This window comes from Heterodontus francisci, chromosome 29 (genome assembly GCF_036365525.1).
Source record: "Heterodontus francisci isolate sHetFra1 chromosome 29, sHetFra1.hap1, whole genome shotgun sequence".
Lineage (NCBI taxonomy): Eukaryota > Metazoa > Chordata > Chondrichthyes > Heterodontiformes > Heterodontidae > Heterodontus > Heterodontus francisci.
Window position 1 is genome coordinate 39,692,992 of NC_090399.1, and position 12,534 is coordinate 39,705,525.

Below are 12,534 nucleotides of genomic sequence, written 5' to 3' on the forward strand. Positions count from 1 at the left end.
AGACTCAGTGGGCTGAAGGGCTTGTTTCAGTGCTGTATCTCTAAATAGATAAATAAAATTATTGCTTGGATACGCATAGACAGCATGTGTCAGCTGTTGGAGGACCAGCTGCAGGTCCGGCAAGACCTGACTACTTATGGGGGCCTTTTGGAGGGTCCACATGAGTAGACAAAGCTCACACACAATTCGTAGAGTCTGTAAAATTTTGAGTAGATAAGTTGGTGCTGTGTAATTTGTAAGTTTGTAGACTCAAGGTGATCAGGTGACAGCTGTATGCAAAATATATGAACCAGAGTTTAAAAACTTAGCTTCATGTGGGGGGAATGTTAGAATTTTCCTGAGTCCCAAAGTTAATCTGATTATCAGAATTTGGATTTGTGTTAACAGAGATTAGTCAGAACAATGGAAGTAGCGACTATAGCAGACATGTTGGCTAGATCCCATGTCAAGGTGCGAGTATCGGATATTAGCCAGAACAATGGAAGCACCCAAGCAGTATCACTTAACTCTTTGGGATTGTCCGGGTCATCCAGGTCCTTTTGTGAAATTAGCTGCTCACCAATTAAGCCATCAAGACAGTCATTATGCAAGTCTGAAGGTTGGGTGAGTAGGAACTCACTTCAATACACATTCTGAGCATCATGTGATAGAACACACAGAGAAAGGATACACAAATATCAGGAGACAGCCCTTTCTTGTGGGGAGAACACACCGAGCAGCCGGAGGGACAACATCGGGAGAACACACAGGACAGCCGGAGGGACAACATTGGGAGAACACACAGGACAGCAGGAGGGACAACATCGGGAGGACACACAGGACAGCTGGTGGGCAACATCGGGAGAACACACAGGACAGCAGGAGGGACAACATCAGGAGAACACACAGGACAGCTGGAGGGACAACATCAGGAGAACACATCACAGCTGGTGGGACAACATCGGGAGATGACACAGGACAGCTGGTGGGCAACATCGGGAGAACACATAGGACATCTGGAGGGACAACATGGGGAGATCACACAGGACAGCTGGAGGGACAACATCGGGAGAACACACAGGACATTTGGAGGGACAACATCGGGAGAACACACAGGACAGCTGGAGGGACGACATGAGGAGAACACGCAGGACAGCTGGAGGGACAATTTCAGGAGAACACACAGGACAGCTGTAGGGACAACATCAGGAGAACACACAGGACAGCTGGAGGGACAACATCGGGAGAACACAAAGGACAGCTGGAGGGACAACATCGGGAGAACACACAGGACAGCTGGAGGGACAACATCGGGAGAACAGAAAGGACAGCTGGAGCAACAACATTGGGAGAACACACAGGACAGCTGGAGGGACAACATCAGGAGAACACACAGGACAGCTGGAGGGACAACATTGGGAGAACACACAGGACAGCTGGAGCAACAATATTGGGAGAACACACAGGACAGCTGGAGGGACAACATCAGGAGAACACACAGGACAGCTGGAGGGACAACATCGGGAGAACACAAAGGACAGCTGGAGGGACAACATCGGGAGAACACACAGGACAGCTGGAGGGACAACATCGGGAGAACAGAAAGGACAGCTGGAGCAACAACATTGGGAGAGCACACAGGACAGCTGGAGCAACAATATTGGGAGAACACACAGGACAGCTGGAGGGACAACATCGGGAGATCACACAGGACAGTTGGAAGGACAACATCAGGAAAACAGACAGGACAGCTGGAGGGACAACATCGGGAGAACACACAGGACAGTTGGAAGGAAAACATCAGGAGAACACCCAGGACAGCTGGAGGGACAACATCGGGAGAACACAAAGGACAGCTGGAGCAACAACATTGGGAGAACACACAGGACAGCTGGAGGGACAACATCGGGAGAACACAAAGGACAGCTGGAGCAACAACATTGGGAGAACACCCAGGACAGCTGGAGGGACAACATCAGCTTGTTTTCACTGGGGTTTATAAGTATGAGGGGATACTTGGTTGAAGTGTATAAGATCCTGAATGGTCTTCACAAGGTGGATGTCGAAAGGATGTTTTCTCTTGTAGGGGCGTCCAGAACTAGGGGGCACTGTGTGAAAATTAGAGGTCACCCTTTTAGGACAGAGATGAGGAAAAGCTTTTTCTCTCAGAGGGTTGGGCGACATTGGAACTCTGCCTCAGAAGGTGATGGAGGCAGGGTCATTGAATATTTTTAAGGTGGGGGTAGATAGATTCTTGTTAGGCAAGGAATTCAAAGGTTATCGGGGCAGATGGGACAGTGGAATTCAGGACACAAGCAGATCATCCATGATCTTATTGAAAGGCGGAGCAGCTACAGGGGCCAAATGGCCTGCTTCTACTCTTAATTCATATGTTCATATATACATATGTTCATGCATGAGAACACTCTGAACAGCTGGAGGGACAACATCTCCAAATTTTATCACCTTGCTCTTGCAATAAATAGGTTGGATGATTCTATTGTCTAACCATAATATTTATTAGTGTTGATCGTGTTATTAGTATTGGTGTCTGAGTCATAAACTTGCATTTGGACAACACACTCGAGCCAGTATCATGAGGAATCATTTAATTGTGTTCTAAAGGATGTCCTCACAATGTGTAACAGGATAGAGGGGCTGAATGGCCTTCTCCTGTTCCTGTGTAACAGGCTCAAGGAACTGAATGGCCTCCTCCTGTTCCTATGTTTACTCTGATTGGTCAGACATGGTGTGGGCCAGTGAATCTCTCTCCCTGGTTAACCTTGTCCTTGTCTTGTGTCTCTTTCCCACTCTCCCCTCCCCAGGAATAGCTGAAGACTCTTGCCAGTGAGATGGTGAAGGACTCCCCAGAGTTTCACTGCCTGCAGTCCCAGTTCTCCATGCTTTACAATGAGAGCCTGCAGCTCAAGGCCCAGATGGACGATGGCCACAATCTGCTCTTCACCACCCGAACCACAGTCGAGTGAAGGACATCACTGAAACAACATGAGATCTAGAGATGGGACTGATGGTGTTTGAAAGAACAACCTCATTGCTGGGAGAATACAGCTTCAAATTTTCATTAGTTAATTAATGTGATCAGAATTGTCCAGTCTTTGGAGTTTTCCAATTCAATCTCAGAAATAAATGTATTCTATCACAACACAGACTGAACTCGATGTCAAAATCTGTTTGTTCAATTTAAAATAAAAAGTTTAACAATGTTGCAACCTCAATATCCCCGGGGAGATCCCACAGGGTATAAATTACAGGCTCTGGCAATGTGTCACCTCAGAGTTTAATACAGAGAGATTGTCTGTAGCACCAAGGGACACATCACTTCACACAGAAAATGCATCGACCAATTGACAGTATCTTGAAAATATATTATCCAATACTTGCTGTCATTGGTGTTCCTGGTAAGTGACTATAACCATTGCAGTTGTGTAAATCTGTGTGTGAGCTGGTCTCTGGTTTTACTCTGTGACTGATAATGTTAAATACTGATCAATGGTTACCTTTACACAGACACCTGATCAGTGATATCATTTCCTTCCGTCAAATTTCATGAATTATCTCTGCAGTTTTATTCCATTGTCTCAGCTGATAATAAATCTGTTTGTAACTGACAGGCTCTCTAAATTATCAAGTTATTGTATTTAGTGGAATATTGTGTAATGCTGAATTAGACCTCAGTGAAGGCAACTCTCTGAGTGAAGGTATTTGTGGGAGCATCAGTCAATGTGAAATCAAAATGAGTGTGGGTCACTAACTGGGGTGGAACACCTGATCCCAGTGACCATGTATTACTGGGAGTATCTGTCACTATAGAATTGTACTGAGTCTGGGTCATTGGTAATAGAAACAATGAGTTTCCTCCAGTCAATTTACATTTTTACATGACCAGCATCTTGTCACACATTCAAGAAATGCGACGCTGAAAGACTTCAGGCAAAAACTGAAGAGTTATAAAAACTGACTTTGTCTTTTAAAAATTGAACTTTCTATTAAACAGTGAACAGTGTGCTCCAAAATGGCTGGTAAAGGAAAAGGACTTGCTCTTTGTCTATTTAAACAGCCTGACAGGGACAAAGTAAACTCTTCAAAGCAAGAGGTGTCAATTGCACCCACCCTATACTCATCCTAAAATATTGTAGAATTGAATGGGCTCTTCTGAAATAACGAAGGTGTGAAGTAGTCACATCCTGGGCCACTATGCGATCATCACAGGGGACAGTCCAAAACAACTCCTAACAGGAAGCAAGCTGTAACACATCTTTACCTGAAAAGTCAACCAAGAGAGTGAGAGAGAAAGAAAGAGAGACAACCAGAAAGCAGCATCCAAGAGGCTTGATATCGCGCAAACCAGAAGGCATGCGCCCTGCTGTAGAATTCCACACCTACCCTTTATACAGCTGTCAGGCAAGTTCCCCAGCTGCCAAGAATGAGGAAAATTAATTTCATCACATGAACATTGATTTTAAACTGCTGATGGTGAAGATAGAACTTGCTTTAAAAAAAACAATTGGAAACTTTGGCTGGAGAGAGTCATTAACATATCCACAAACAGTACTTTAAAGAACAAAGGGGCTATTCCCTGCTCCAATTTAATCTACAATGGACTTTTGATTACCAGACATTGAAGGTGGAAAGGCTAACATTCCAGGTTAACTGCTAAGATGGCTGAATACACAAACAGACATGTAAAACCCAAGAAGGTCTGTTTGTGCTCATTTCTTTGCCTTATAATTGGAAAGTGGTGAACAGGGATTCACCAAGGGGGAGCTCAAAACACACTGTGTTTAAAAATTAAACCCTGCTACTATAAGACCATGTGAAGACAGTAAATGACCCCTAGACACCTTTCTCACCTGGTCGTAGCACTGCAGCTAATTAGAGATTTTCCACTGTCTTCAACTGAACTTTCAACCAAGGCTCAGGCTTACAACCAATGAGAACTTGAGTTTCAAGTAAATTCAGCGGGTTTACCGAGACAACCCCCACTACACACCTTCCCACCCGCAACGCCCCCTCTCCCCCTGCCCCCCCTTACACACTTATAAATGCTAATCCCATTTTCCTCTCTATCTGTCTCTGCATGAGGCATGTGGTTACAATAATTTCGGGATAAGGCATATTGATCAATAAATGATTGGTTTTCTGTTTTAAACCTGCAAGAAAGCCTGTCGCTGTCTGTGTATTTGACAAATAAAACACCGAGAGGTTAAATCCAACAAAACACATTTGCTGCAGTCAGCTGGCAGTTGAACAGTTGAACCCAAATCTCACCATGCGGTTGTTACAATCTCCACTCCATGGTGCTGTCTCTGAGTTTAACGAATGTAATATGTGGCAAACAGGAAGTCATTTCCTGTTACTTGAAGATGTTTGGTTATAAGCGTCTAAAGTGAAATCTATCGATTGCTCAGTTTCCTATTGAGTTGCTGCAAGAGAAACACCTACTGTGTGGTCCCTTCCCAAAGATCATTGGAAAACCAATGTATATGATATCACAGAATATCATCTGTATTAGTCTTATCCACTCTTTCTGATATCATTCAAATAATTTAATATGATTGGTCAAGTGTGACCTTTCTTTTGGAATATGTGCTGACTACTATATTATTGCATTATGTTTTTCCAGATGTTTTTCTCTTACATCTTTGACTAAGGATTCCATGATCTTTCCTAACATTGCCATGATGCTAACTGGTCTGTAGTTTTTTGGACTTGTTCTATGTTCTGATTTTTGTGAAAGAGCTTCTGTATGTTTTGGAGGACTTATATTTAAATTGTGGGGATGGATTCATTTGAAGCTGAATATTTCTTCGAAGCTGGACTTTGCTTTGTTGTTGACAGTTCATTGAAAGGACAGTGAGATGTTGTTTAAAAACAACCTTGCTGGAAGTCATGTGTTTTAAGCAATAACCTAAAGAAACCTTGGGAACCTGGGGAAGAGAAGTGACAGGTCAAGATTTATAGGGGTTAGGAGGCGTGACTCTTGAGATATTGTTTTTGGTTTCACTTTGGACAGTGTGTTGGGGTGTGAACTGTTTTGTCGAGAGTTGGAGAAAACCAGCCAAGAGAGCAACCACCATCAGCTCACCCTCTTTCATCTCTTTGAGAACTTCCTCAGAATCAAGTGGAAGAAATAGAGAAAGTGATGCTGCATTTCTCCTGGAAAACCAGCCAAACCAATCCTCAATGTCACCTGAAGAGAACCTGTTTAGGAAGTTCCCAGTGACAGCCATTTTTGGGATGTCAAAATGAAAAGGGACAACTGACCTCTTAATATATCTTCTCTTTTTTCTTCAAGAATTAGCAAATATTTGGACAAAGTATTCCCTTTTCTTTCTTTTTTTTTTAAAATAACAGACCTTTGCAGAGAGAGTTTCTGCATTTTTTTCATGTGTGTCTGTGAGTTTGTGTGTGGGGAATACAAAAAGGAAACTTTTATATCTCAGTCTGTGTATTAATGCTTTGCTTTGTTACTGGTTATGTCTCGTTTTATAATAAACTGATAATTCGGTTGTTTGTTAAAGAAACCTGGTTGGTGAATTTTATTCTGGGATAAAGAGTACAGCATATTCTTAACCACATGGTTAACTGGGTAAGCATTTAAAAAAACATATATCTTGCAGCCTGTGGAGAAGTGGAACTAGAAATGACAGTGCACTTCTCCCACCTCGATTGTAACATGATGATTATTAATGAACAGATAATCGTGCCTCTGCTATCTCTACCTTTCTTTTTTAATATTTGTGGATGCAATCCATCTGGACCAGAGAGTTTGCTCTCTCTCTGATTACTTAATCAAATATCTCCCCATTTTCGACCTTAAATGTCTTGAAGTTTTTCATTGAATTTGTTCACTATTATTTGACAGTTTAGTTCCTCCCCTCAGAGATCTCACTCCCTTCTTCAGGCTCTGAATCCTCATCCACTGGGTCATTCTGGCCCGACTGTCCCACAACACACGAGACTTCCTTCCTTCTGAGCTCGGAGCTGTGCTGCAGAATTCCATTTACATTTCTGTCCATGTCAGTCTGTCCCTCTTTGATCCAAAGTCCAGTAAACCCCAGCTCTCCTTAAACTCACAGTGGTTTGGATCTTGCCTGACAGACACCATGAGGCCATTTCCTGGCCAGTTTCCCTCCACCATCTCCTGCTGGGACATTCCGAGGGGCCCATTTGGAATTGATTCATTTTGTTTCATTCACTCGCCATTCCCGCTGGAACTCCTCTCTTCCTCACTGGCTCTGGTCTGGGAATGAAAACCCTCACATGTTCCTGATCCTGATGCCTGTGCAGGGACCCTGTTGTAAAGTATAGGTGTGTGGACCTCGGGTGTAAACATTGGGATATTCCACACGCGAATGTTGTCACTATGGGAGCTGTATGGGTCCTAGCTATGCTGCCTTTGTGTAGGGTATGTGGACCATTCTTTGTTCCAATCCTACTTAGCTCCCCTCATTCACATATTTTTCCAATACTTTAATGACTGTGCTGGTGTCATTTCCTTCTTTCACCTTGAATTTGAAAATTACATCAACTGCGCCTCGAGTTTCCACCCCTTTCTCATCTTCACATGGTCCGTTTCTGACACTTCCCTTCCCTTCCTCGACTTCTCTACTTCCATTTCAGCGGATTGGTTGTCCACCATTATCCACTATAATCCCACCAACTCCCACAGCTACCTTGATTATACTTCCTCCCACCTGGCTTCCTGGAAAGACTCTGTTCCATTCTCCCAGTTTCTCCACCTCCGTTCCATCTGTTCTGATGATGCTACCTTCCACACCAGTGCTTCTGAAATGTCTTCATTATTCCTCAGCCGAGGATTCCCCTCCACTGTGATTAACAGGGTCCTCGACCGTGTCCATCCCATTTCCCACGTTACTGCCTTCACACCTTCCCTCCCTGCCAGAACCATGATAAGGTTCCCCTTGTCCTCAACTTCCACCCCACCAGCCTCCACATTCAACACATCATCCTCCAACATTTCTGCCACATCCAGCTAAGTCCAACACCAAACATATATTCTGCTCCCCTCCCTTCCCCCCACTCATTGTGACACCCTGATCCACTCCTCAATCACCCCCAACGTCAGCTCCTCTTCCCCAGGCACCTTCCTGTGCAAGCACAGGAGATGTAACACCTGCCCTTTTACCTCCTCCATTCCCACTGTCCAAGGCCCCAAACACTCCTTCCAGGTGAAACAGTGATTTACTTGGACTTCTTTCAATTTATTAACAGTATTCACTGCTCACGATGGAATCTCCTGGACATTGGGAGAGGAGCAAACACAGATTGAGTGATTGCTTTGCTGAACTCTTCTGTTCAGTCTGCAAATGTGACCCTGAGCTTCTGGTCACTTGTCATTTTAATTCTGCATCCCACTCCCACTCTGACCTCTCTATCTCCGACCTCCTACACACTTCACTGAAGTTTAATGAGGAACAGTACTGTATTTTCAGATACTGCATTTTATTGCTTGTCAGACTCAAAAATGAATTAAAAACTTCAGATTATAACCATTGCTCCTACTTTCTGGGACGGCCTGTGCTGGTAATGGAGGATGGCTACACCAGAGTCACTGGGAGTGGAGGGAGTGTGGGCTGGTGCTTGGAGTGAGGATTCCCTATTGGTACACAGCTGGCAGGCTGATCCACATCACTGGGGTCTACCCACCATTCTCCATCACTTTTCCGGGCCACTGGAGCCTTCTCCTCTTTGCCAGATTTTCCATGCTCCCCTCTCCCTCTGTTATTCTGCTGTAACCATTTATACCTCCTCTGGACCCATCCTCTGTTTCTTTAATTGTCCCATTCACCTTGGACCATCATCCCTTTTATCATTGAATCACTCCTGCCCTCCACCCGATCACAGACCTTCCCTTTTGTTCTTTCCTCCCCCTATATCCCACTTGTCACTGTCAACATGATTGCTTGAAAACTGTTAATCTCTAATATCTTCCAGTTCTGATGAAAGCCTATCAGCCTGAAACATTAACTCTGTTTCTCTCTCCACAGATGCTGCCTGACCTGCTGAGTGTTTTCAACATTCTCCTATTTTTATCAGATTTACAGCAGTTTCAGTATTTTGTTTTTACACCAATATTTAGGCCTGGATATTAACAGGGGTGAGTGACATCGCTGCGGAGCGAAGTTTCAGAGTTTTAACTCCACAGACTGCCTCTTTTATCCTCGACAGGTTCCCCGCCCTGAAGTCAGCCTGATTGACAGGCTTGGCTTCCAATCGGGCAGGGTGGACTCTGGAGCAGGCCTCAGGACCAGGGCGGTCCAAATGCTGACCCCGGTGTTTTGGGGGAGATGCTTGATATCGGGTGGGTGTCCAATGACCATCTCCAGAAGGGGAGACAGTGGTGACATCTCTGATCGCTGGTCTGTCGATCTCCAACCCTGGGGAGGAGTCTCCTATCCTGGAGATTGGTCGCAGTCCAGTTACGGAGTGCAGCCGGGGGGAGTGTCTGATCCAAGACACAATGGGGGAACCTAATTTTACAGGACATCTGAACCCAGTAGAGTTGTCTGACCCCAGGAGATGGGTCCAAGCCCATAAGACGTCCCATCCAAGGAGGAGAGTCCGATCACGGGGGCGGGAATTTCTTTATATGTGGCATGGGGTGTAACGGGGAAACCCGGCTGGACAGAGTTAAACCTGTAAAACAGATTAAATTAGAGACTTCAAGCCTCATTGAAATATTTAAATTACCAACCCACCTCCTGGGAATGATTGGCTATCTGGCACCTTTCCCGACACCAATAAACCTCAAAGTAGAGGTTGGATGTGGTCAGCGTTGAGATTTTTAAATTTTAATCTCTGACCTGCCCCCAACCCCCCTGTTTTTGGTGCTAAAATCCTGCCCTTACTGTCTGGGTCAGACACGGAGAATGTTTGATCAGTAATTTCCAGTCTCTTTTCCCTTCTCTCTCTTACAGTTAATTTACTGGCGATTGTGATCCTGTCCCGGGGAAAGTGCGGCCTCTCCACCTGCACCACTCGCTACCTGGTGGCCATGGCAACGGCGGATCTACTGCTCATTATCACTTTGGTCATCCTGTTCAGGATCAATTATTATTATTTCCCAGGATCTTTCCTGTACATCACCCCTGTGTGTAGTGTTAACGCTATACTGATTCGTGCAGCTGGAGACTGTTCTGTCTGGTTCACCGTCACTTTCACCTTTGATCGATTTGTGGCCATTTGTTGCCAGAAGCTGAAAACAAAATATTGCACCAAGAAAACTGCGACTGTGGTTCCAGCAACAACCTGCATTCTGCTCTGTTTTAAAAACATCCCCATCTACTTTGTGTATGAACCTAGAGAGATAATCGACAATGTACCGTGGTTCTGTTATGCAAAGCCAAGCTATTTTACTGATCCCGGATGGGTGGGATATGACAGGTTTGATACGGTTTTAACCCCATTGCTCCCATTCGCTTTAATCCTGTTTCTCAACGCTCTGACAGTCAGACACATTTTAGTGGCCAGTCGAGTCCGTAAGGGACTGAGGGGTCAGAGCAAGGGAGAGAATCACAGTGACCCAGAGATGGAGAGCAGAAGGAAGTCTGTGATTTTACTCTTCACCATATCCGGCAACTTCATACTTCTGTGGTTGGTGTATGTTGTACATTACTTTAACATCGCTGATCACTTTGATGATGATTCTCTTTACATGTTTCAAGAAGTTGGATTTATGCTGATGAATTTAAGTTGCTGCACAAACACATTTATTTATGGGGCAACTCAATCCAAGTTCAGAGAGCAGGTCAAGAACGTGGTAAAATATCCGGTTACATCAATTATTCAATTAATGAAGAAACAAAACAACTGAGAGCAGCCCAGAGGTAGGTCCCAGTGTTTCCAGTCCATGAATGGAATATTTATCCCCAGACTTCCATCAACTGAATGACAGCAGGAATCACCGGGGATGTGAAAATACCCCCAGTGGTGGGAGTGGGGGCTGGAAGAGACTAACACCACCCCCTGCAGGACAGGAGGAGAACAGCAACCACAGTCTCTCCTCCACCTTCACTGGTTCGATTCTCAGCTCTTCACATCTGCTCAGAAAACAACAATTTTCTTATAAAAGGCAAATGCTGCAGATGCTGGAAATCTTCTCCGGTGAATTGATTTTTTTCTGGAGACACTTTATTGAGTCCGACTCCCTTCCATTCCCCCCAACTGGTCACTGCCGTCTTTCCTTCTCCCTCTCTCTCCGATTCAGACGGTGTTGTGTGTTGGAGGTTTGTGTGAGGACAAACCCAACCGAGGGACTAGGATAGGGAGTTAGAACCCGGGACGAGGGAGCGGGGTCAGTCTCAGCACAGCAGCCAGCAGCCCCAGGGCCTCAGCTTCGCGGTGCTCGGATGGACGGGGCCGAGTCCCTTCCTGGTTCCCATGTTAGCTGATATTGTTAACGGTTCCCTCTCATCAGGTTCTGTCCCTCTCCCTTTCAAATCTCTAGTTATCACCCTTCTCCCCAAAAAACAACCCTTGACCCGCTCTGTCTTTGCAAACGAACGCCCCATCTCCAAACTCCCTTTCCTCTCCAAAGTCCTTGAATGTGTTGTCACCTCCCAAATCCATGACCATCTTTCCTGGAACACCATGTTTGAATCCTCCAATCAGGTTTCTGCCCCTGTCACTGTACTGAAACAGTTCTTTTCAAAGTCACAAATGACATCCTATGTCACTGTGACAAAAGTAAACTTTCCCTCCTCGTCCTTCTCGACCTGTCTGCAGCCTTTGACACGGTTAACCACACCATCCTCCTCCAACACCTCTGCACTGTCGTCCAGCTGGGTGGGACTGCTCTCACCTGGTTCCATGCTTATCTATCTAATCATAGTCAGCGAATCACTTGCAACGGATTCTCTTCCTGCTCCCACACTGTTACCTCTGGTGTCCCCCAAGGATTTTTGATTTTTGATTTGGAGATACAGCACTGAAACAGGCTCTTTGGCCCACCGAGTCTGTGCCGACCATTAACCACCCATTTATACTAATCCTACACTAATCCCATATTCCTGCCACATCCCCACCTGTCCCTATATTTCCCTCCCACCTACCTATACTAGGGGCAATTTATAATGGCCAATTTACCTATCAACCTGCAAGTCTTTTGGCTGTGGGAGGAAACCGGAGCACCCGGAGGAAACCCACGCAGACACAGGGAGAACTTGCAAACTCCACACAGGCAGTACCCAGAATTGAACCCGGGTCGCTGGAGCTGTGAGGCTGCAGTGCTAACCACTGCACCACTGTGCCGCCCCAAGGATCTATCCTTGCCCCCTCCTATTTCTCATCTCCATGCTGTCTCTGAGCCACATCATCTGAAAACACATCCCCTGTAAACCCCCCTATCATTGCAACCTCCTCCAGTCCTACACCTCTGCCTCTCTCTGTAACATCCTCCAGCACCTACAGCCCTCCCTATCTCTGTAACCTCTTCCAGCCCTACACTCGCCCCCATCACTGTAACTTCTTCCATCCCCTGCACATCCCCCGTCTCTGTAACCTCATCCAGCC

At 45.4% G+C, this 12,534-nt stretch overlaps 1 protein-coding gene across 1 annotated transcript; it reads left to right on the forward strand.

Annotated features, from left to right (window-relative positions):
* Positions 1-3,331: 3,331 nt before the first annotated feature.
* On the forward strand, positions 3,332-10,774 carry LOC137346014 (probable G-protein coupled receptor 139; the record flags this gene model as incomplete). Its single annotated transcript, XM_068009315.1, has 2 exons — positions 3,332-3,398; positions 9,942-10,774. Coding segments are annotated over exons 1-2 (900 nt in total), but the record flags the coding sequence as incomplete, so codon positions are not given.
* Between the last annotated feature and the right edge of the window lie 1,760 nt (positions 10,775-12,534).